The following is a 26,364-nucleotide window of genomic DNA, read 5'->3' as shown; positions in this document are numbered from 1 at the left end:
TTTTTTTACATTTGACACCTTTCCCTGTATCCAACCAAACTCTGACCACTATACACTTAATAGTTAAGTGCATCTTTCGAACAGGAAAGGGAAAGATGCAAACAAGGGGATGATCCCAAGAAAAACATCCTGGTTGCTTTACTACATTTGTTCTGACATCCGATCTGGAAGTTAAACCTAGACTCATCAGGGTTTTTTTTTTTTTCAAGAAAAGGGGAAGGAGCCCCTAGCCACTCATGTGGGGAAAATTAGCATATCAATTAGTAAAAAGGGGAAATTTTTTACATATATATAATCATTATAAACATGAAGGGGGCAAGGGTATTCATGAGGAACTCTATATTTTTGATACATACCTTTCTTCTATACAATTGTTTTTAAAGTATTGATCATAAAGACATCTAAATGTTAACAGTTTTATGCTATGTGTTCATTACTTACAATAATTGGTTGTTTCAATATCAAAGCCTTGAGCATATGGCTCAAACCCACTGGTATTTTCATGAACATTCTCATCTCATCTCATTATCTGTAGCTGCTTTATCCTGTTCTACAGGGTCGCAGGCAAGCTGGAGCCTATCCCAGCTGACTACGGGCGAAAGGCGGGGTACACCCTGGACAAGTCGCCAGGTCATCACAGGGCTGACACATAGACACAGACAACCATTCACACTCACATTCACACCTACGCTCAATTTAGAGTCACCAGTTAACCTAACCTGCATGTCTTTGGACTGTGGGGGAAACCGGAGCACCCGGAGGAAACCCACGCGGACACGGGGAGAACATGCAAACTCCACACAGAAAGGCCCTCGCCGGCCACGGGGCTCGAACCCGGACCTTCTTGCTGTGAGGTGACAGCGCTAACCGCTACACCACCGTGCAGCCCATTTTCACGAACAGTTAGCATTAAAAAATCAAAGAGATATCTGTAAACAAATGTTTCACTTTTGTAACAATTATTTTGTATACAAAGTAAAATTAATTAACTGTCAGTGTCCGTCAACAAGCCTGGTTATGGTTTTATATTGAATTGAATCATTTTGTATTGTACCTACATGTATTTTACAGCAGTAAATGGCGTCCATGCCTCATTAAAATTGTCTGATCTGATCACATGACTAATTTATTCTTAAGTAAGTGTAGTTTAAGTTACGTGTGTGTGCAAAGGGTTAATAAATGTAAACTGTCAGTTTATATATTCAAATATATGTGTTCAGTGATATTATCCTTGTTTTAATCTTACTATTTTATAATTTGAATGTGTTTTAGTACCTTTTGATTTGAATTGGCAGTTAAAACAGTAGTTGACCTACTTTCCGGACTTTTCGGATTTTTCAGAAAATATGCAAAAACAGTACCATATGCAAATACTTAGTTTGTATTGAAGGAGTTGGATAATCAAAGTTTTTATTGGCTTAAAAGTTTGATAAAAGGTGTCTGTTGATAGGGTTAAAGGCTCATTCCAGTCATCATGTGCCCACATGGCCAACTAATGGCCTGAAGTAGGGCGTACCAAACGGTAATTTTGTCCCGAAGCCATATTTGGGGCCCTTCTGTACCCCCACCAAACCTCTGAGTGCCCTGAAACTCTCTAAGTACACAGTAGAGTTCCCAAATATGATGATAAATCCGTTTAAACCCTATCAACACAAAAACTTTCCAAGATATGGACCCCTGAAATGTCAAAAAAAAAATTGTCATTAAAAAAAATCCACTTTTAAGGGGTTAATATCTATAAAGTTAGTAAACCTGTGCTATTTTTAGGTGCAGAATTAGATAGACAGGGCCAGAATACATAGATATAGCAATTTACAGGTCTTTATCCCCCTTAGAACAAAAGATATGGGCCTCCAAAAATGCGTGCAAATTAAGTGTACAATTCCCGGACCCCAAAAGTGGGCGTGGCACCCAAACTTTGAAGGGCCAAAATTCAAAAACCGTTCCAGCTAGGAAGCTAAAATTTTGGATTCTTTCTTTTGACGTCATAAGGCACTAATAAAATAAATATCAGGCAAATTGAAGAGGTGTCACTGGGGAGGGTGTGTGAATTTACATGGAATGACCCCTTAGCGAAGCATGTTTAGTGGACAAGGGCCAGCTCATTGAACACAGTGGTGGTTATACCTTCTTCTGGAGTGGTTGTAGCAGCACTGAACGGCAAGAGGCAGGGGTTGGATTTGCTGTAAAGTCCCACCTCAACCAGAAACTTACTAAACTCCCGGAGGGCATCAACGATTGCTTGATGACACTTCAGCTCCCACTTGGAGTCAAGAAGAACACAACGTTGATTATGCTCCCACAATGACTAACTCAGGAGGACATCAAGGATAAATTCGACAAAGAACTTGACGCTATCATTGCAGCAGTCCCATAGTCAGAGAAGCTCTTTGTTCTTGGAGACTTCAATGCCAAAGTGGGATCTGATCACCAGATCTGGGAAGGGATTGTAGGAAGTCACGGCATTGGCAAGTGTAACAGCAATGGCTTACTGTTCCTCAGAACTCAGCACTGCTCATGATGTTATCATTACCAACACTCTATTTCGACTCCCTACCCATAACAAGACATCTTAGATGCACCCTCGTTCCAGACATTGGCATCTGAATGACTATCACTAGGAAGAGGGATAGGCAGGATGCAAGAGTGACAAAATCCATGTGTGGCACCGACTGCTGGATTGATCATCATCTGATTGTATCTAAGTGCAAACTTCGAATTCTGCCTGCTCAAAGACCCCAAGGCCAGAAGACAGCAAAGCGAATCAATGTCTCCAGACTGAAGGACAGCAAATTTGCAGAGGAATTTGCCAGTGACTGGAATAGCAGGTTGTGTAATATATCTTTTGATCAGGATAACATTGAAGTGCAGTGGGCGGCCTTTAGAGATGCAGCCTACTCTTCTGCCCTTGAACACTTCGGACCAGCTACCCGCAAAAACCAAGGTTGGTTTGATGAGAACGACAACGAGATACAGACCTTACTGTTAGAAAAACATCAACTGTTCAGAGCTCACTAGAATGATCCCTCTTCACAAGTAAAGAAAGATGCCTTTGCCAGCATAAGGCGAAAAGTGCAGAAGAAGCTCCGTGAGATGCAGGACGCCTGGCTCCGACTGCTGGACTGATCTTCGTCTCATTTTGTCCAAGTGCAAACTTCACATTCTGCCTGGTTGAAGACCCCTAATCTATGAGGTGGTGTTGGTAGTGCTATTAGGACTGTTTCACAATCGGGGTAAACTTTTCAGGTCCACAATAGTCCAAAAATTACACCTCCAGATTTTTGTTTCTCTGCTCCCAAAATGACCTTTTGAGATGGACATTAACTGCACAGAATTTCAGATGTACAGGTCATATACAGTGGTGCTTGAAAGTTTGTGAACCCTTTAGAATTTTCTATATTTCTGCATAAATATGGCCTAAAACATCATCAGATTTTCACACAAGTCCTAAAAGTAGATAAAGAGAACCCAGTTAAACAAATGAGACAAAAATATTATACTTGGTCATTTATTTATTGAGGAAAATGATCCAATATTACATATCTGTGAGTGGCAAAAGTATGTGAACCTTTGCTTTCAGTATCTGGTGTGACGCCCTTGTGCAGCAATAACTGCAGCTAAACGTTTCCAGTAACTGTTGATCAGTCCTGCACACCGGCTTGGAGGAATTTTAGCCCATTCCTCCGTACAGAACAGCTTCAACTCTGGGATGTTGGTGGGTTTCCTCACATGAACTGCTCGCTTCAGGTCCTTCCACAACATTTCCATTGGATTAAGGTCAGAACTTTGACTTGGCCATTCCAAAACATTAACTTTATTCTTCTTTAACCATTCTTTGGTAGAACGACTTGTGTGCTCAGGGTTGTTGTCTTGCTGCATGACCCACCTTCTCTTGAGATTCAGTTCATGGACAGATGTCCTGACATTTTCCTTTAGAATTCGCTGGTATAATTCAGAATTCATTGTTCCATCGATGATGGCAAGCCGTCCTGGCCCAGATGCAGCAAAACAGGCCCAAACCATGATACTACCACCACCATGTTTCACAGATGGGATAAGGTTCTTATGCTGGAATGCAGTATTTTCCTTTCTCCAAGCATAACGCTTCTCATTTAAACCAAAAAGTTCTATTTTGGTCTCATCCGTCCACAAAACATTTTTCCATTAGCCTTCTGGCTTGTCCATGTGATCTTTAGCAAACTGCAGATGAGCAGCAATGTTCTTTTTGGAGAGCAGTGGCTTTCTCCTTGCACCCCTGCCATGCACGCCATTGTTGTTCAGTGTTCTCCTGATGGTGGACTCATGAACATTAACATTAGCCAATGTGAGAGAAGCCTTCAGTTGCTTAGAAGTTACCCTGGGGTCCTTTGTGACCTCGCCAACTATTACACGCCTTGCTCTTGGAGTGATCTTTGTTGGTCGACCACTCCTGGGGAGGGTAACAATGGTCTTGAATTTCCTCCATTTGTACACAATCTGTCTGACTGTGGATTGGTGGAGTCCAAACTCTTTAGAGATGGTTTTGTAACCTTTTCCAGCCTGATGAGCATCAACAACATGTTTTCTGAGGTCCTCAGAAATCTCCTTTTTTCGTGCCATGATACACTTCAGTTGTGAAGCTCAGACTTTGATAGATCCCTGTTCTTTAAATAAAACAGGGTGCCCACTCACACCTGATTGTCATCCCATTGATTGAAAACACCTGACTCTAATTTCACCTTCAAATTAACTGCTAATCCTAGAGGTTCACATACTTTTGCCACTCACAGATATGTAATATTGGATCATTTTCTTCAATAAATAAATGACTGAGTATAATATTTTTGTCTCGTTTGTTTAACTGGGTTCTCTTTATCTACTTTTAGGACTTGTGTGAAAATCTGATGATGTTTTAGGTCATATTTATGCAGAAATATAGAAAATTCTAAAGGGTTCACAAACTTTCAAGCACCACTGTACTGGGCGTGTTTTTTTTTTTTTTTTTGTGGTGAGAAGACAGCATATAGTGTGTTTCTAAAACTGACCCACTTTCTTATAGTCCACAAGAGTAAGATATACAAAGTGAAAAACTGTTGAAATGGATGTGATGTACACTACCGTTCAAAAGTTTGGGGTCACTTTGAAATGTCCTTATTTCTGAAAGAAAAGCACTGTTCTTTTCAATGAAGATCACTTTAAACTAATCAGAAATCCACTCTATACATTGCTAATGTGGTAAATGACTATTCTAGCTGCAAATGTCTGGTTTTTGGTGCAATATCTCCATAGGTGTATAGAGGTAGCCTGGCTAACGCAACTTCAAAGCTCTGCGAGCATTTGGTCTGGCAAAGATATTAAGCCCAACCGTTTCCCAAAGCGCGTGGTTGACCCGCCTCCCTGAAATGCCTCAGTTTGCTACTGGTCGAAGCCAGAAAAGGCTGTGATGAAGTTTAAACCAATCACATCACTCTTTCCTCTGACGTATGTGACGCGACGGAAACTGCTTGAGTAACAGGAAGAAGATAAATACCTCCAGGGCTGCTCTTTGCTCCGTTTTCAATGAGAACTTCCCGTTGAATGCTTTCAATACAGCATCTACCGCTGTGTCAAAGGCTTGCCGCTGCTCCATGTTCGTAATGTTTCTAGTGAATGAAGCGCTTCCGGCATAGATTCTGTAAACAATCTATGGCTTCCGGTCGCAGTTCTACTACGTCACTGCCTTGAACACGCCTCTACCCAGGGCCGTTGGAGATGCTCAAAGTTGATTGGCTCCCGATTTTTCGGGAGCTTGGAAGAGCTGGAGATAGCTTGCCTTGCCAGACTAAGTTCGCAACAGGCCCCCGTGTTGCGTCACACTTAGGATGGGCGGGCCCAGGCTAGTATAGAGGCCCATTTCCAGCAACTCTCACTCCAGTGTTCTAATGGTACAATGTGTTTGCTCATTGCCTCAGAAGGCTAATGGATGATTAGAAAACCCTTGTACAATCATGTTAGCACAGCTGAAAACAGTTGAGCTCTTTAGAGAAGCTATAAAACTGACCTTCCTTTGAGCAGATTGAGTTTCTGGAGCATCACATTTGTGGGGTCGATTAAATGCTCAAAATGGCCAGAAAAATGTCTTGACTATATTTTCTATTCATTTTACAACTTATGGTGGGAAATAAAAGTGTGACTTTTCATGGAAAACACAAAATTGTCTGGGTGACCCCAAACTTTTGAACGGTAGTGTATGTTGAGTACAAATTTTCACGTCCTGTGCCGTGATGTTCGTACATGGTGGTGACTAATAACAACTGAAGTGGTGTCAATCCTTGTGGTTTTCCAGAGAGGACACTTTTTTTTTTTTGATAGATTCATATTTCAAGCACATGTGAAGCTCTGCTGCTACTGCGTCTCGCATCTGTTTCAAGTCCTGTTTTTTACTGGGCAACAACAGTATTCTGCTTCAAAAGAGACATTTTCTTAAAAATCATCTACAGCCTTATCATATGGTGAATGTTTTCCAGAGAGGACAGTATTGATGGACAAGGGATCCTGTCAGAAGCAATTAGTTTACAAATAATGTAACTTCTACTTGAATAGCTTTCTGTCGTGAAAGAAAGTACTGTATACATCCAGAAGTTAAACCCAGTTAGTACTAAAAAAAACGCCATTCTGAATTTCTCATCTCATCTCATTATCTCTAGCCGCTTTATCCTTCTACAGGGTCGCAGGCAAGCTGGAGCCTATCCCAGCTGACTACGGGCGAAAGGCGGGGTACACCCTGGACAAGTCGCCAGGTCATCACAGGGCTGACACATAGACACAGACAACCATTCACACTCACATTCACACCTACGCTCAATTTAGAGTCACCAGTTAACCTAACCTGCATGTCTTTGGACTGTGGGGGAAACTGGAGCACCCGGAGGAAACCCACGCGGACACGGGGAGAACATGCAAACTCCACACAGAAAGGCCCTCGCCGGCCCCGGGGCTCGAACCCAGGACCTTCTTGCTGTGAGGCGACAGCGCTAACCACTACACCACCGTGCCGCCCCCATTCTGAATTTAACCAGTAAAATCTAAGTGTAATAATTAACGTGGGATTAAATGAAATGACCACAAGGTCAAAACTGAGCCTGCATTTGACACAGTATTTATAAGAACTTATAAGAGACCTTGGTGCTATAGGTAGGGCTGGCGTGTCCCTGAACACTAGCTTCACTTATCTTGGTCATATCATATCAAATGAGGAAGGCCATTCAGCATTTACCATCCAGCGCATCACTTCAGTTCATGAAAAGTGGAATGAGTTAAAAACTGTACTCACGGACCATTGAATAACGCTGTCCATGCGCGTAAAGTTTCTAACTGCTTGTGTGCGCAGTCGTCTCGCCTACAGTACCCAAGCCTGTAATCTTAACGCCTCGCAGCTGGCAAAATTGGAATCTACGTGGATGAATTTTCTTAGAAAACTTGTCCGCACTAAATCGACCATAGGTGTGAATGAGTGCGCGAATGGTTGTTTGTCTCTGTGTCAGCCCTGCGATAAACTGGTGACTTGTCTCCCAGGGTGTACCCCGCCTCTCACCCATAGCCAGCTGGGATAGGCTCCAGCTTGCCTGCGACCCTGTAGAACAGGATAAGCGGCTACAGATAACGGATGGATGGATGGAACTTGTCCGTAATGGTTTCGAGCGTGTCAATGCCCCACCATCAAGACGAAGAGGCAGCTGTGAAACCCCATTTATCGAAGAAGACGACGTGGACTGGCACTACATATATACCAACAACGACATGTTCTCCCTCACCAGTCCTAAACTTCTGTCTGTCTCAGCACCTGAAGTCTATTGCCCGTATCACTAGATTTCCTAACTCTGCCCTCCAGAAACAAATTCTGTTCTGATCTAACAATAAGCCATATACTTATTATTAGTGCTGTCAAAAATGTCGCGTTATTATCGCATTAACTTGACTCAATTTTAACGGCGATAATTTTTTTTATCGCGAGATTAACGCTCTGTGACATGATGTAGGTTTTTCATAAGCTTTTGAAACTGCCAGGAACTTGGAACAGAACAGAGACTTTGCTTAGAAAAACGATAGCAGCTAGACTGTAATGTCACGCCCCGCACAGCCAGAGTCCTCTGCCCTCCCCCCAAAGAACCAGCACGGGCAGCTCGCGCTGCCGCGCCTCGGGACGAAGAGCCACGGTGCTCGGCTTAGGTTTCGTTTTCCCATCGGCGGCTCCAGCCCGACTTTGCAGTGGCTGTGACAAGACGTGTTATACGGAGCCGTAGTAACTCATCCCCTCACTTTTAATTACCCGAGCGCACGCCTTAACGCAAAGCGTGCGCACGGGTTATAACTCGTGCGCGTGCATTAATATCTCGTGCACACGTCGTTCCCACGCTTTATTTTTTTATTCACCATGTCTCCTCTACGGCTCCGTAGTGTTATGCTCTGCAATAAAAAAAAAAAAAAACATTGGTACAACGCAAGCCCATTCACTTTTTTATGCTGATAAGAGAATTACAATGGTTTTTCATGTGACAAAAATGTGCGATTAAATTGCGATTAACTATGACAGTCGCAACATTAATCGCGATTAAATATTTTAATCGCTTGACAGCACTACTTATAATATCTGGAAAAGCTATGAAAAACTCACTGGACTCGCAGCAACGCTTCTACAAAGAGAAATGCAGTACAAGTCAAGTTTCCTGCCTTTGTTGGAGCATTTAATTCTGGGCACCCAAACCGGTGAAGCAGTGGAAGGGGAAAGATGATGATAAGGATTATTATGATATAAAATAAGGTAGAAGAAACTCGAGCATGGACCTAGTTGCAGGAGTTAGTTGGTGTTATTCAAAAAGACCACCATGATTGTGAAAAAGCCCAATAGCATGAAAGTCGTAAGCTGATCCTTTTGAGCAGAGTGTACAGGTGAGGAGGCTGGACAGACTAAAGTGCCGCTGTATCGCTCCCTTTAAGCCTCGGTCACAACCGGCCATACGTGCTCCTACGGCCGGTCTACGTGCAAAAAACGCAAGAAACGCATGGAGGGCGCGCGTGTGACGTGCTGATTTTCGAGCCGTAGGCTGGCCGCAGACCGGCCGCAGAGGTTCTTTGTCATATCAAAAGCCTAGGTCACAACCGGACGTACGATTTTTTTGGCCATGCGATTTTTGGTGTTTCCCAAATCGCTGCGTTTTTTTTGTTCATGGAGAAAGATGCACATTGGCTGTAAGTTTGTCTTGCAACCTGAAAAAACGTAAGCGCCCGTAGAGTTTGTTTGACATGACAAAGAACCTCTACGGCCAGTCTACGGCTCGAAAATCAGCACGTCACACGCGCACCCTCCGTGCGTTTCACGCATGCCCTCCGTGCGTTTCTTACGTTTTTTGCATGTAGACCGGCCGTAGGAGCACGTACGGCCGGTTGTGACCGAGGCTAAACAAAGTCAACGGGCCCTTACGTTTTTTTCAGGTTGCAAGACAAACTTACGGCCAACGTGTGTCTTTCTCCATGAACAAAAAAAAACCGCAGCGATTTGGGAAACGCCAAAAATCGCACGGCCAAAAAATCGTACGTCCGGTTGTGACCTAGGCTTTAGGTAAACATGAAGTGAGGGATAAAATCCCACTTGCACCACAATCGGTGAACAGTCAGACTGCAATGTGTGTAACGTAGGAACCTGTTAAGCAAAGTGAAAATGGTTTAAACTTAAAATATCAACTCAGAATTTAATTGAAGATCACATACTAATTATGAAGATGAATGTTCACGGTGGAGTTTTCTTTAAAGGGGTCATGTTACAACAATGGATTTGAAAAATGTTGTCCTGTTTTTAGATGAGCAGTAATATTAATAAGAGAGCCCCTGCGACAGCGACACAGAGGTTAAAACAGGATTACCTGCGAATAAAGAAAGATCCCGTCCCATACATTTGTGCAGAACCACTCCCTTCAAACATACTGGAATGGTAAAGCACTTTAATAACTTTTATCTGTATGATCCTAAGTCTTTATATGCTGATATTTGTGATTTTTGGTTTGATCTGAATAAACCACGTCATTCCTGCTGTCATTTCAGGCACTATCTTGTCCGAGGTCCTGAGAAAACGCCATATGAAGGTGTTTTTTAAATTGTTTTTTAAAACTCTGAAATCAGCGTGTGTGTGATCTACTTTAACACTTTATTTTTGTGTCCGTTCGCAGGTGGGTATTATCACGGGAAGCTCATATTCCCGAGAGAATTCCCGTTCAAACCACCGAGCATATACATGATCACACCCAACGGCAGGTTTAAATGTAACACGAGGTACGTATATACAATTCACATGCAATTACACTGCAACCCTGGCATAATGAATTCTTTTTTACTACGAACTTTCACGTAGTTTATTATATGTTCATGCCCCCCACTTTTAGTAATAATGAGTCAGAGTCTTAAAAAAAAAAATCACTGTCACGTTTACGCACACACTCGGAGTGTGCAGCACCATAAGGACTAATTACAGTACTATGCACCTGTTCCGGATTAGAAAGCAATCACAGCGCACGCTTACAGTATAAAGAGACTCTAAACACACAGATTTGAAGTATACGTGTTGTACCTAGTGTCTCACATTACCAAGCCTTATATCTGTGTATTGCTTTAGTGGTTTGGACTTTGTTTAGTGTATTTGGATTCTCTCTTTCGTCTTTGCTGACGCCATTCTGTTTGTGCCTCTCTTGACTGTTGCCCGTTTCACGACCCTGCCTTTGTTTTACGTTTTTGAACTATTTGCCTGCCTGTTTGTAAATAAACACACTTCCTGCAATTACATCCATCATTCGCCTGCTTAGGGCGGCACGGTGGTGTAGTGGTTAGCGCTGTCGCCTCACAGCAAGAAGGTCCGGGTTCGAGCCCCGTGGCCGGCGAGGGCCTTTCTGTGTGGAGTTTGCATGTTCTCCCCGTGTCCGCGTGGGTTTCCTCCGGGTGCTCCGGTTTCCCCCACAGTCCAAAGACATGCAGGTTAGGTTAACTGGTGACTCTAAATTGAGCGTAGGTGTGAATGTGAGTGTGAATGGTTGTCTGTGTCTATGTGTCAGCCCTGTGATGACCTGGCGACTTGTCCAGGGTGTACCCCGCCTTTCGCCCGTAGTCAGCTGGGATAGGCTCCAGCTTGCCTGCGACCCTGTAGAACAGGATAAAGCGGCTACAGATAATGAGATGAGATGAGAACATAAAGAGCTAAGACATTACAAACTTAACACCTAGTTAAAGCACACCGGCGGTGTTTTTATAACCCCCGCCCGGCTCTGTGGCGCGACGTAAATTATATAATTGGTGATTTGCAACACATGAATGAACTGAATAGTGAAGATTTAGAAAACAGTGAGTCAGTGGGTGGACATTGCCAACGATACACCGGTAACCTCTGTCATTTCTGTATAGCCTAGGTCACAACCGGACGTACGATTTTTTTGGCCGTGCGATTTTTGGCGTTTCCCAAATCGCTGCGTTTTTTTTGTTCATGGAGAAAGACGCACGTTGGTCGTAAGTTTGTCTTGCAACCGGAAAAAAAAACGTAAGCGCCCGTAGAGTTTGTTTGACATGACAAAGAACCTCTGCGGCCGGTCTGCAGCCAGTCTACGGCTCGAAAATCAGCACGTCACACGCGCGCCCTCCGTGCGTTTCTTGCGTTTTTTGCACATAGACTGGCCGTAGGAACACGTACGGCCAGTTGTGACCTAGGCTTAACAGACGAAGAAATCATTGCCTCCGTTTGTGATCCTTTAAGTCAGTCAATGAACTGCGATAGTGACTCGGAAGGAGAAATTCATGATCAGGAGAATACGGTGAAAATTTCACATTTAACATGAGTGTTTGGCGTGACAACTGGGTCCGTTTCAGTATTGCAGACTTTTCTGTATAATGAACTATTTGGACGTCCCCCCAAGGGGTTCATTATACAGTAGAGGAGTGACAGTGTAACACACACACACACAATTTTTCACATATCCCAAGTGTAGTGGATCAGTCCTACCTGAGATTTGCTTTTTTTTCCCCTTTAGTTTTGCACTTGTATTACTGTGAATGTGTGAGTGCAGATGCACTTTCAGCACCGTACCTTGCGTCAGTCTTTACATTTAAACACACAAAATATTCCCGCTTTTTCTCTTATTCCAAAGCCAAAAATATTCCTACGAAGCTGTTTACATGGCGAATGAAAACGAATATTCCACTAATATTCCTGTTTTCATGCGGCCGTCCGTTTTCCGATTGTCTAGTTGGTTTGTGTGTAACACACAGAGCTGGCTGTAAACAGGCAAGAGGCCGTGTGTTGCAAACTGCCATAAAAACCCCATATGAAACCTGCATTCCGAATGCTCCATTTACACATCCAGAGAATGCTCCTAAAACCTGAATAATATCAGCATATCCCAAATGTTTTAACCAGAAAATGCTAAATTCGGAATAAGGGCTGATTCTGAATACGCTGTTTACATGACCTGTATCAAATTATGAGCAAGTGTTGCCAGGCAAAACAAACCTCAGGATAAAGCGGCTACAGATAATGAGATGAGATGAACACCTAATAGTACACATCTCTGTATGGTGTGTGTGTGTGGGGCGAGGTGGGGGTCGGGTGTTGACAGGTGGTCCCTGAAATTTTTTTTTGGGGGACAAAGTGGTCCTTGGTCTGAAAAAGTTTGAGAAACACTGCGCTAGATTGTTAACAGACAGACAGACAAACAAACCACACTGATTACAATACGTCCGTTGCAGGCGAGTTAAATATTGTCATATTCTGAATAATAATGGAATATTAGTGTGTTTCTAAATGTCCTGTGGTCAGTTTCCCAAATGCTAAAAGCATCTTAACTAGGAGAGAGAGAGAGTGTTCATTGTGCTGCTCGCACTATCATTTAACGATGACCTTTGTGCTGCAATGCTTTTGGGAAACTCAGCACTCATTGGTTGAATGAGAGGTTAAAAAAAAAATTCCCGCACTATACCAATTCCAACTGCTGTTTATCAACCAGGAGTGAAGACGTACGAATGTTAAACAGGAAAAAAACAAAAAGGTGAAATAAATTTTAGTAGGATCATTCTCAGCTTTCAACAAGGTTTATGTTGCTCAGAAAATTTGTACTAAATGTACAGCTGAAATATTTAGCCATAGCCAGGGGCGCCGCCAGAAATTTTGGGCCCCATGAAAGATTAGAATTTTGGGCCCCCCAACTTTGCCCACCCTCGTCACAATTGCAAGGAAACATCTTATTATAAATTTATTTCAAAGTGACACGGAGTGACATTTCAATTTGATCAATTACGTACGTATTTCTTCATATGTTGTAACCTCTATCCCTCTTTTATGTGTGCTGCGCTTTCTCCAGCTCCTCAATTTGAAACCAATGGTTTAGAACGTGTGAACATTCCACACACGTAACCATGTCAAACACTTGACTGGTGTCCGTTCTTAGCAACACTTTAATATAGCAAACTGTATATGGCGCTCGCTCATTAAAAACTTCAATCCTAAAGCATTTATGGGTTGTATTGCTGCTTACCTCCTTCTCCAAAGGGGGGTTCAGTGGTTTGGTAGGGTGGAGGTCCCCCTGAGGCTGAATCTGTGCATATTTAGGGCACCCCATTAGTTATGAAACTGGTTATTAGCACCAGCATAACGTAATATTTCATCTTGTTTATCACACAAGTCAGTTCAGTTATTAAAATGGAAAAAATGTCACTGTACAAACTGTAAAAGTGTTCTCTTGATAGGCTAATCCAACCACGTTCATACTGTTCATTTACCATTCGCTAATATTTTGAACACACATGTGAGCGATAGCTACCTTTCTTTGGGAAAAACTGAGTGACCAGTTGCCTGCCTCTCCGGTCCCTCTCAGCTTTCAGCTGCCTTTCTTTACGTTTTTGACAGCCACTCTTCATATTTAGCGATCATAGACTGTACGCACTCCACTGCTGGCTGGCTGACTGCATTGCACTGATCAGCACACAGATTTAATGCATCGCGCTTCTACCAGAACTGGACCGTACCATTTCGCAAAAGGGGGAGGGTTAAATGACAATATGTTGAAGAACTCAAGAAATAGACAACCTTGTTCAATTAGCTCATTTTACCAGATGGAATATTGCATTGTTGTTATTTCAAAAGTCTTATTAAAATCATTAAAAGCATATTATCAGCCCCTTAAAGGGCCCCATTGCAGTGCTGGGCCCCTAGAATTGTTCTAACCTTTCCCCCCCTGGCGGCACCCATGGCCATAGCTAATACTGTATTAAACACAGCTCAGAATAAGAACTTGGGACAGAATTCGAAGTAGGATCAACATTTATAAATCTAAGTCCTTCCACGGTTTATCATGCCATAACCAAGATGATGTGCTAATGATGTCCGGTTAGCCCCGCCCATTATGCTCGACAAACACTATAAGCTCTGTGCTAGTCTCTGGTGCTGAACTGAAGACGAAAACCTGATTAGCTGATTTTTGGGAGTGAATTGAACATCGTGCGTTCCTTTTTTGCTGGAACTTCATTCATTTAACGCTTCAGTATATCAGCCATGTATTCTCGTTACTGCCTTCTCTCGTTCTCTTTCAGATTGTGTCTCTCCATTACTGATTTTCACCCGGACACGTGGAACCCTGCGTGGTCAGTGTCCACCATCCTCACTGGCCTCCTGAGCTTCATGGTGGAAAAAGGTCCCACTCTGGGCAGCATAGAAACATCCGATTTTACCGTGAGTGTGTTTTAATATTAAATCAATTAGTATTAATTCGGCGCATATCATACTTGTAACACATTTCTTGTTTAGTATCAGCAAAATGTCGAGCGTTATTTTACTTTCCCACATCAACAGAAAAGACAGCTTGCCTCGCAGAGCCTCGCCTTTAACATTAAGGACAAAGTGTTCTGCGAGCTCTTCCCAGATGTCATCGATGTAAGTACGACAGGTAGATGTGCTTAAAAATAAATTAACTCACTGCATCATGCCACTTCAAACACACAACCCTTAGTATAGCAACGTGCAAACCTGGACAAAAAGTACGTAGTCTTCTAGTCACGCTGAAATCTACCTGATGACTTGGGAGTGAAATATGAAGCTGTTGGGTGTATTAATGTGAGGTACTGCCTGCCTTATTGTTTCTACAGTTCAGTTAGATGCCATTAGCGGTGGAGTCGATATACCGGTAGTTTAGGAAGTCAGACTATCCAAACGTTATAAAACGTATGACTCTTGGAAGAATACAATTTTTCTTCTATGAATAAACAACCTTTATTGAATTCTCGATTCGAATTGGTCAGGAGGGGATTAATTTTCTATAACAGCAGCTCTGACAGTAGTGCCAGCTATAGTTCGAATCAATACCCTTATTCTAATACATTACCAGCTGGGAGGTCCGTATGGTGAAATACCGTGACCGAGGTCATGAAAGTACTGAGCGAGGCCCTCTGGGCCGAAGTCAGTATTCAAGGCCGAGGTCACGGTATTTCACCATACGGACCGACCTTAAGCTGGTAAATAATATATTTATTTTTTTCTTTACCAAATTCTAACAGAAAACGAGAGTGCCCGAAAGGGAAAACCGAGCTGAGCCGCCATTTTGAATCCTCATTCACGGCTGTAATGTAAATGGCTTCTTCCTCGGTATACAAGTGCACTTCCATGGCAGGAAAAAACTACATTTTGCCGCCTATGTAGTCCCCTATTTATACAAATAGGAGTCATTCAGGATTCAGCCATGTTTTTGCTCGGCGTTAGCAACAGTTAGAGGTTTTTAGCTTTCTCCTGAAATGCTTTCTTTTATTTCTTCTTCCTCAGGGTAGTAAAACTCGCTTTCGCTGTGAACACTGTCGTTATCGCTATCCATGCTGTAAAATTAATGATATTCTCCTGAGAAATGCTGGCAAAAATTTTTGATAATCTTATAAATAAATCTTAAAAAAAGATAAATGTTGACAAAAAATTTTACTATGTTTGTTGTTGTTGTGAACGAGCAAGTCGCCGGAGGTCCGTAACTGGGGTCTGTATCGTAGGATACGGACCCGCTCACCAGCCAATCAGAGCGCAGGATTTGATGGAAACCGCACCGCGAAAAAAATAATGCATGTTATCGTTTCTATAGTAACAACATTACAGTGGACAGTCCTTTTACAAATTTGAAAAGCGTGCGTCATTGGATCCAAGGAGACGTTTGTTTAGCATTTTTGAAAAGGGTCTCCGGATCAGTAGTCTGGTTAACACCAGACCATATCACAAGTGAAATATGGTCTGGAATCCGCCTATTGAATTTCTCGTAGGGGAGGTGTGGTTTACGATTGTCAACGGCCGTTTATTGGACGTTGCGAATGTCTATCATTTAGCGTATGGCCAATCATGGCCCATGGCCAATCATGGCAGTTGTACCCGGTGACGTAGTTAGAGCGACGAAGAAGAGAAGGAAAGAGAAGGCAAAACAAAAATAGGAAAACAATGACACCGAACGATTACTGCCGTTTTAAAACAAACTTTCGCTCTAAACTATTCAGAACAGTGTCTAAAGCTTGATCGAAAGTTTGGTTCGTATCGCTCGCCGCCATGTTAAATGTGATCCGTAAACAGTCCCAAATAAACTACAAGCTTCCATTTGTCGAGTAGTACACGTCACCGTCTTTCCATCCCTCCCCACTCTCTGATTGGCTCCCTAACTCAGGCGAGCCTTTAGACCATAGTTTCCATGCTGTCTTTTCAGATCGGAATGATTGTGCAAAGCAGCATGGGATTTCCCAGGCTACCGGATCAGTGATTTTTGCCATATTTGTGTTGTAGTTGAGTCACTAAACTTCGAGTCCCCAGTGTTCAAGTCCAAGTCATTAAAGAAAATTTCAAGTTGAGTCCAACACAAACACAAGCCCCGCCCACTATCAACAGGGCTAATAACATGAGAGAGGGTTAACACTAGCTAGTTCATCGCTCACCAAACCCCGCTATCAACAGAGCAATGACCATAGCGTGTCACTTCCTTCTCTGGGTGTGGTCTCACCAAATGACGATTGAAGTTCGAGGTCGTCCCCGTCGTCTCCTCGATAGTTCTTCTACATATGGAACACACAGCAGTGCATTTTTTCCCACTGCACGAGAAGTCTGTCTAAGCAAAGCAGACAATCCTAGGGGCTTCTCTCCAGGCATTTTAGCGCCGTTAATGTTAGTTTGTTCCTCAACATGACGTATGAACAGGTGGATGTGCATTCGCTTGTACGAAATTAGTATAAAAATCATTGTAGATAGAAATAGAAATATCTTATGCCAAATTATTATGGCATGTTATAAAAAATAAAGAAAAAAATCCCAGTCCTCGTCTTCAATTTACAGTATGAGTCCGAATGCAGTTAATGCTCAAGTCCAAGTCAAGTCACAAGTTCTTAAAATTAGGGCACGAATCGGACTCGAGTACTACAAGCCTGTCATATTCATAGGTCACTTCAAGAGAGTAAAAGAGTTTGGAGAGGGAATGACTGTTTATAGCTGCTATAAAGTGCATGATAATGTTTCACGGATGTTAAATGTAACTGTAAATGGATAAAATGTACAGCTTGTCATTTTGTAATAAATAAGATTGTCGTCACTGGACATGTGCTGTGGTATAAGAGCAGCAAAACACCTGCGTGATGACGTACTGTTTTTGAAAAAGGATAGAATTCATGTCAGGCCACGTCACACCAACCTGTCATTGATTATGTTCCTATAACAGCACGTCCTTAAAGGGTCTAAGTCGTCAGTGCTCAAGTCAAGTCACGAGTCCTTAAAATTAGGGCACGAGTCAGACTTGAGTACTACAAGCCTGTCGTTTTCCGGAATTCCAGTAAAATGTCCTATTTCTGTTGCTGTTGGATTTTCGAGATGTTTCACTCCTGCACACATCGTGTACCCTGTGTGTAAACGTTTTGCCGAGATAAAAGGCGTCGCACGTTTTACAATTTCAGAGATTGCCAAAGGAAGTGAGCAGCAATATCACGTGACCACCGTGGGGCGTGTTTGAACCTACTTTTAACCAAAAGTCGGCATGGGCAAACATGGCGGACTCGGCTCTCCTGCCAGCGGAAAAGAAAATGAAAATATGAAAACGAATCAGCTAGAAAGTGTGCCAGAAAAGCGATGGTAACCAAAACGTTGTTGTCAAGGGACAGATTAATCGCCGGAATTGACTGAAGGATGAAACGGACGTGAAATCTGATGAAGAATTTGCGGCGCTTGTCTTGGATTGGTGAGTCAGAGTATGGAGTTATACACCTAATATTTTGATCTTGCAGAGAAAGAAACGAGAACACAAAAGCAGTAACGGAGAACAGAGATATTCGTCTTTTTTGTTTCACGAACGTCAACCACAAATTACACACCTGCGACTCAAAACTCTCCGAGGTCGATGCAGAGTCACGATGTTTTCTGCACATCGGCATCCTGGTGTGATCCAGTTCCGTCGTTATGCGAATTAGTTAAAGCTCCTCGCGTTCGGCTGTTTCTGTAGGACCGTACCTCAAGAGGTAGTCCCAAAACGGAGAAAAGCGACCCTGCACCCATCAGAATCATCTCATCTCATTCACACGATCTTGTTCTTGCAGGATACAGTGGTGCTTGAAAGTTTGTGAACCCTTTAGAATTTTCTATATTTCTGCATAAATATGACCTAAAACATCATCAGATTTTCACACAAGTCCTAAAAGTAGATAAAGAGAACCCAGTTAAACAAATGAGACAAACATATTATACTCGGTCATTTATTTATTGAGGAAAATGATCCAATATTACATATCTGTGAGTGGCAAAAGTATGTGAACGTCTAGGATTAACAGTTAATTTGAAAGTGAAATTAGACTCGGGTGTTTTCAATCAATGGAATGACAATCAGGTGAGAGTGCGCACCCTGTTTTATTTAAAGAACAGGGATCTATCAAAGTCTGATCTTCACAACACATGTTTGTGGAAGTGTATCATGGCACAAACAAAGGAGATTTCTGAGGACCTCAGAAAAAGTGTTGTTGATGCTCATCAGGCTGGAAAAGGTTACAAAACCGTCTCTAAAGAGTTTGGACTCCACCAATCCACAGTCAGACAGATTGTGTACAAATGGAGGAAATTCAAGACCATTGTTACCCTCCCCAGGAGTGGTCGACCAACAAAGATCACTCCAAGAGCAAGGCGTGTAATAGCCGGCAAGGTCACAAAGGACCCCAGGGTAACTTCTAAGCAACTGAAGGCCTCTCTCACATTGGCTAATGTTAATGTTCATGAGTCCACCATCAGGAGAACACTGAACAACAATGGTGTGCATGGCAGGGTTGCAAGGAGAAAGCCACTGCTCTCCAAAAAGAACATTGCTGCTCATCTCCAGTTTGCTAAAGATCACGTGGACATGCCAGAAGGCTATTGGAAAAATGTTTTGTGGATGGATGAGACCAAAATAGAAATTTTTGGTTTAAATGAGAAGTGTTATGTTTGGAGAAAGGAAGACACTGCATTCTAGTATAAGAACCTTATCCCATCTGTGAAACATGGTGGTGGTAGTATCGTGGTTTGGGCCTGTTTTGCTGCATCTGGGGCAGGACGGCTTGCCATCATTGATGGAACAATGAATTCTGAATTATACCAGCGAATTCTAAAGGAAAATGTGAGGACATCTGTCCATGAACTGAATCTCAAGAGAAGGTGGGTCATGCAGCAAGACAACGACCCTAAGCACACAAGTCGTTCTACCAAAGAATGGTTAAAGAAGAATAAAGTTAATGTTTTGGAATGGCCAAGTCAAAGTCCTGACCTTAATCCAATCGAAATGTTGTGGAAGGACCTGAAGCAAAGAGTTCATGTGAGGAAACCCACCAACATCCCAGAGTTGAAGCTGTTCTGTATGGAGGAATGGGCTAAAATTCCTCCAAGCCGGTGTGCAGGACTGATCAACAGTTACCGCAAACGTTTAGTTGCAGTTATTGCTGCACAAGGGGGTCACACCAGATACTGAAAGCAAAGGTTCACATACTTTTGCCACTCACAGATATATAACATTGGATAATTTTCCTCAATAAATAAATGACCAAGTATAATATTTTTGTCTCGTTTGTTTAACTGGGTTCTCTTTATCTACTTTTAGGACTTGTGTGAAAATCTGATGATGTTTTAGGTCATATTTATGCAGAAATATAGAAAATTCTAAAGGGTTCACAAACTTTCAAGCACCACTGTATGTGGGAAATGCCATGCACCAGTGGTGTGCACAGATAGACACGAGGTGGTGCTCAAGCACCTGCCCCTCTGTCCAAAAAAGTGCCCTTTTGAATTTTTTTTTTTTTTACAGTTTACTCAGGCCAATGTCAACATGATCTTTTAGAAAAGCCGCGGCATTAAAAGCGTGTGTGAAAATAATGTCCCGATGTGTGCCCCCTCCGCACACACACCGGACCTCTGTCTCTCTTGCTCTGTCACGTGAACAAGCGTGCAGTGCATTCAATGTGAGGTTGCAGCAGCATAGCGTCCTGGAAGCCACGGCCTTGTCGTAGCGCAGACAACACATCGGGCAGTCAGTCAGCTCTTCCCCTGCCCCACCAGCCAGGTAACACATGAATCGAGTGAAAATGTATTGTTTGCCCTCTAAGCCCAAGCTGTAATTATTTTGTCGTGAAGTAGCCCGTCGCATACAGAAACAACTGCACATGGCAGCCTTTGCCAGCTTGTTTGCTCCCTTTCCATATGGAGAAACAAACTGAACAACATTTTAAATGTAGCCTAAACCATTGAGGCAACCCCACTCTCCATCAATTCCGACCTGTTTTTATAACTTGATTAAGAATATCACGTTATGCTAGTATGCACGCCGTTATGCAAATAAAGGAGAGCTCCGTTGAGCCCATTGAGTGTGTATATTTCGTTACAAATTTTAAGATGATCTCACGGAACTCTGTGAATAAACACAGTCTTGAGACTCAAGTCAGTGACGGGAAGATCAGACTTTCAGACTTTATCAGACTTTTTAAAGATGGAACTACAGAAAAATACCCAAAACTTTGATATGATTATGAACACAAGAGGAGGGTTAAATCTCAGACTTTTATAATAAGGTGTTCCACATGCGCAAAAAAGTGCCCTTTTTCCCCCCAGAGCACTTGCCCCCCAAAATGTCTGTGCACGCCACTGCCATGCACAATTTAAAAATAAATAAATAAATAAAAACTTCAGATGACTTTGCAATTGGTACCTTTTTGTATGTTTCATGCCTTAATTACCGTAATCTTATTGCTCTGTTCCTCCGCGACAGGAGATCAAGCAGAAGCAGCGACTGCAAGAAGAGCTGAGTTCCCGCTCTCAGGCCCTCCCTCTGCCCGACGTCGTGCCCAACAGCGAGGCCCAGAACGGACACGTGCCTGCCAGGGTGGCCCCGCCCCCTGACCACCAGCAGGTCAACCGCAACCATGGACTCCTCGGAGGAGCGCTCGCGAACCTGTTCGTCATCGTCGGCTTCGCCGCTTTCGCATACACGGTCAAGTACGTGCTGCGGAGCATCGCGCAGGAATAAACACGGAGAACACCGGACCTCCTCTTAGACCAAAAACACAAGGTGGTGTCGTCTTGTGTCCAAATCTAAACCAAACAGGGCTATTGGTGAGTTAGTGAGTGTCCCAGCAAAGGAAAGGAGTCACAGGATGCCCTTATTCCAGCTAAAGACAGTCGAGGTGTTTATAGGTAAAGAAATGTAACATCATAACAGGAATTATTTTGTCCACGTGGCACGCTTGAGAGTTTGTGTGTGAAGGACGGCGATTTTGTGAGCAATCATCTCGCTGCGCGTCATTGTCCTGTGCCTTTTATAATCCTCCTGTTCCAGTTCAACTGAGACATGGTGGGCTATAAACAAGCTCAACCTTATCAATAAGGATGAATTTTTGTCATCCGTATGGTTTTATTTTCTGTTTACGAGAAGGTTATTTTGTATTTTGCGCAACCTAGAACAGCAGCACCATCACCACTGGTCATAAGGAATGGTGTGAAGGAGAAACGGGCTGATTCAGATAGTCTGATGTGAAATATGAATTTGTCGTGAATGGTCAGATCTTGCACATATGAAGATGTTTATATATAAAGTATGCAGGGGTTTTTTTCAGGTAGATAAAACTCACGTTATATTCTTTGTTATGAGAGTAGCCTAGGAGAGTTTGCCCCACAAGCTTAGTGGTGTGTAGTGGTTTTTGTTTTTTCTCTGAAAAAAAATTGTTGTAGAAAAGAACTGCTGCTATCTGAAGAGTATGTCCTTCTTGAATCCTTGCCAACATCAGAAACGAGCTCAAGGTCCAGTAAATGATTCAAGTTTGACCTTGTTATCACTTTATATATTCTAGCAGCTATTCAACAGTTATTCCACCAAATCGAGTCGTACACGAGCTGATAGCCGACGAGGCGCGTAGCACCGAGCTGTCTATAAGCCGTGTATGACGAGATTGAGTCGAATAACTGTTTTATTCTCTCCACATTCACTGGATTTTGAGGAACGGAGCATTTTTATTTGTATTTTTTGCAAATTCGATCAATAAAAACTTTGTACAAAACGTCCGACAAAATAATTTCTGCTTAGAATGTAAACAAACTGGCGAAATGACAGTAACATTCATTCATTCTCATTATCTCTAGCCGCTTTATCCTGTTCTACAGGCAAGCTGGAGCCTATCCCAGCTGACTACGGGCGAAAGGCGGGGTACACCCTGGACAAGTCACCAGGTCATCACAGGGCTGACACATAGACACAGACAACCATTCACACTCACATTCACACCTACGCTCAATTTAGAGTCACCAGTTAACCTAACCTGCATGTCTTTGGACTGTGGGGGAAACCGGAGCACCCGGAGGAAACCCACGCGGACACGGGGAGAACATGCAAACTCCACACAGAAAGGCCCTCGCTGGCCACGGGGCTCGAACCCAGGACCTTCTTGCTGTGAGGCGACAGCGCTAACCACTACACCACCGTGCTGCCATAATAATTCTTAAATTAAAAAGATACGTTCTTACCATCAAATATTTTCATTCCTTTTTTTTTTTTTTTTTGTATTTTTTGGGGTTTTCTTCTTCTTTAGGATTTTTTTGGTGGTTTTTGGCATTACTGCCACTGACTGGGCTGGAGTGTGGAACAGGACATATTGGGGGGGGCACCAAAAAATATTCTTTTATCTGTTTCTGCTTCTTTTAAATACTTGATAATTTTGGGGGGTTTTGTTTTCGAGTAACATTTTTATTTCATCCTCGGTTGGTTCAGCGACACGTGCCGGCATTTTGATTTCTCTACTCACGGTATAGGAGCTGATCGCCTAGTAGTAGCGTCGCCAATCAGAGCACGCGATTTCTCATATCCAGTGAATGTGGCTAGGATAAAAACAGTTATTTCCTCACCAGGCTCTCTTTAACTTTCTCTCTACAAGTCAATTATCAAAAGAAACCAGAAAGCGCAGTCCTCTATCCTGAGGACTCCTCCAAAGCGCTGACGCTGTAGACTCGTCCTTCTGTAAATCTTAATACAACGTCTCCACTATAGCAGAGATTAGACATGTGAAGTGTCCCCAGTACAAGTCCCTGTGTAAGTTAGGATAGAAACTGAGTGTGTTAATACAGTATAAATTTGATTTAGAGTTGCACTATTGTCAGAGCTGCTGGTATAGAAAATTAATCAATGACTTCTGGTGAATCAGATTTGAAAATGCGTCCTCAGCGTTACACCAGAAAAAGCAAATCCTGTTCAATCCAAGGACAAATCGGGCGTGCGTCTATAAATATACTAACAACAGTCATCCACAAATAGTGGGTGAAATCTCAGACACGGAGAGTTTCTGTGATTTGGTTCGGAAGTCCACTTGTCCCAATGTATACGGATTAAATTTGGTACAAGGGCAAATTACTTGTCGTAATCTCACAGCCACGGAGAGTTTCTGGATTTGGTTCGGAAGTCCACTTGTCCCAATGTATACGGGTTAAATTTGGTACAAGGGCAAATTACTTGTCGTATTTATCAGTTATTTGTATCATTTGCCAGGTTTTCTGTTGAGTTCCCCCCCCCGAACTAAACAGAAAACCTGGCAAATGATACAAATAACTGATAAATACGACAAGTAATTTGCCCTTGTACCAAATTTAACCCGTATACATTGGGACAAGTGGACTTCCGAACCAAATCCAGAAACGTTTTATCGATTACAAATTGGTCTTATTAACCTGCATGAAGGCTTGTGGATCACCGCTATTAATGAAAGAAGACTTCATTCTTAAGGTGAAGTTAATGACGTTCATTATGCAATGGATTGTTCAGGAAACGCACTCTGGATTGTAGCCTGTTCCAGTATGTAATTCTGTCGTATCTCTCATGATGGCTTCCTGGTGTCTCTGCTTAGGTTTTGTTTGTAAGAGCTCATCCAACACTACGGTATTCTATGTGTATTTTAGGGATTTTCACAATTACTTGTGCACTATAACACACACAAAAACCCCATTTATTTTTGTTTTTATGGTGTAACTTGTACAATATTATTCAACAGATTTGAAATAAAGTTTGATTTAATTAAAAGTTTATTATTCTCTTGATGGGTGGATACTGGGACTGATATGTGGGGAAAAAATCAACAACCCAATAACTGCATGTCCTTTAGTGTTTTTTTTTTCCTCTTTCACCGTTTGAAACGATAGCAGTTTTTGGCTTGTTGATTTTATTTTTCCCATTTGATGGAGAAGAGCAGCGTTGGATTCTTGTCTCTGTTCTGAAGACTGTAAGGCCACTTGGAAGATTTTTTACTTTCTCCTCTTGATGGCTGCAAAGATTTGAACCAATCATGTCGACAAAAACAAGAAGCATTTTCTTCTCAAGTACATCCATCTTAAATTACTTATTAGGGTGCATCAGTTGCCCCCAAAAATGAAAAGTTCCTCCGATCATGATGGATTTTTGTTTTTATGTTCCTTTTGGTAAGAAAACACACTGGGTGAAATATTTTGACAAAATTCAAAAGTTTAATGGTGGCACCAGGAGCTCAAAGTTATGGAAAAAGCTGCTATTTTATGACTTTTATGACAAAATTTCGATCACTTTTCATGAAACATTACGGCACCTTATAGAGTATACCAAATATCTTAGATACTGTAGACAGTATGTCTAGAATGTCTAAAAATATTTGGAGGTTTATTTTAGGGTGTCACTAGCATTATCTATCAATGTTATAACCCTGGTTTGAAGCTTGCCGCCTATGCATACAGTGGTGCTTGAAAGTTTGTGAACCCTTTAGAATTGTCTATATTTCTGCATACCGTAAATATGATGTAAAACATCAGATTTTCACACAAATCTTAAAATTAGATAAAGAGAACCCAGTTAAACAAATGAGACAAAAATATTATACTTGGTCATTTATTTATTGAGGAAAATTATCCAATATTACATATCTGTGAGTGGCAAAAGTATGTGAACCTCTAGGATTAACAGTTAATTTAAAGGTGAAATTAGACTCGGGTGTTTTCAATCAATGGGATGACAATCAGGTGTGAGTGGGCACCCTGTTTTATTTAAAGAACAGGGATCTATCAAAGTCTGATCTTCACAACACATGTTTGTGGAAGTGTATCATGGCACGAACAAAGGAGATTTCTGAGGACCTCAGAAAAAGTGTTGTTGATGCTCATCAGGCTGGAAAAGGTTACAAAACCATCTCGAAAGGGTTTGGACTCCACAATCCACAGTCAGACAGATTGTGTACAAATGGAGGAAATTCAAGACCATTGTTACCCTTCCCAGGAGTGGTCGACCAACAAAGGTCACTCCAAGAGCAAGGCGTGTAATAGCCGGCGAGGTCACAAAGGACCCCAGGGTAACTTCTAAGCAACTGAAGGCCTCTCTCACATTGGCTAATGTTCATGAGTCCACCATCAGGAGAACACTGAACAACAATGGTGTGCATGGCAGGGTTGCAAGGAGAAAGCCACTGCTCTCCAAAAAGAACATTGCTGCTCATCTCCAGTTTGCTAAAGATCACGTGGACAAGCCAGAAGGCTATTGGAAAAATGTTTTGTGGACGGATGAGACCAAAATAGAAATTTTTGGTTTAAATGAGAAGTGTTATGTTTGGAGAAAGGAAGACACTGCATTCCAGCATAAGAACCTTATCCCATCTGTGAAACATGGTGGTGGTAGTATCGTGGTTTGGGCCTGTTTTGCTGCATCTGGGCCAGGACGGCTTGCCATCATTGATGGAACAATGAATTCTGAATTATACCAGCAAATTCTAAAGGAAAATGTCAGGACATCTGTCCATGAACTGAATCTCAAGAGAAGGTGGGTCATGCAGCAAGACAATGACCCTAAGCACACAAGTCGTTCTACCAAAGAATGG

The 26,364-nt window shown here is 42.4% G+C and overlaps 1 protein-coding gene across 1 annotated transcript in view; it reads left to right on the top strand.

Annotated features, from left to right (window-relative positions):
* ube2j2 (ubiquitin-conjugating enzyme E2, J2 (UBC6 homolog, yeast)) overlaps positions 1-22,803 on the top strand; it is a 28,132-nt gene extending 5,329 nt beyond the window's left edge. Inside the window, exons 2-7 of the mRNA XM_060937598.1 lie at positions 9,816-9,946; positions 10,057-10,097; positions 10,182-10,284; positions 14,578-14,716; positions 14,837-14,917; positions 21,261-22,803. Of these exons, the coding sequence (XP_060793581.1) occupies positions 9,816-9,946; positions 10,057-10,097; positions 10,182-10,284; positions 14,578-14,716; positions 14,837-14,917; positions 21,261-21,518 (753 nt within the window). The 3' untranslated portion in view covers positions 21,519-22,803. The remainder of the gene's footprint in view (positions 1-9,815; positions 9,947-10,056; positions 10,098-10,181; positions 10,285-14,577; positions 14,717-14,836; positions 14,918-21,260) is intronic.
* Positions 22,804-26,364: the final 3,561 nt, after the last annotated feature.

The sequence above is a fragment of the Neoarius graeffei genome, chromosome 13, assembly GCF_027579695.1.
Source record: "Neoarius graeffei isolate fNeoGra1 chromosome 13, fNeoGra1.pri, whole genome shotgun sequence".
Classification (NCBI taxonomy): Eukaryota; Metazoa; Chordata; class Actinopteri; order Siluriformes; family Ariidae; genus Neoarius; species Neoarius graeffei.
The sequence above is the reverse complement of the archived record's forward strand: the minus strand, read 5'-3'. Positions and strand labels throughout refer to the sequence as shown.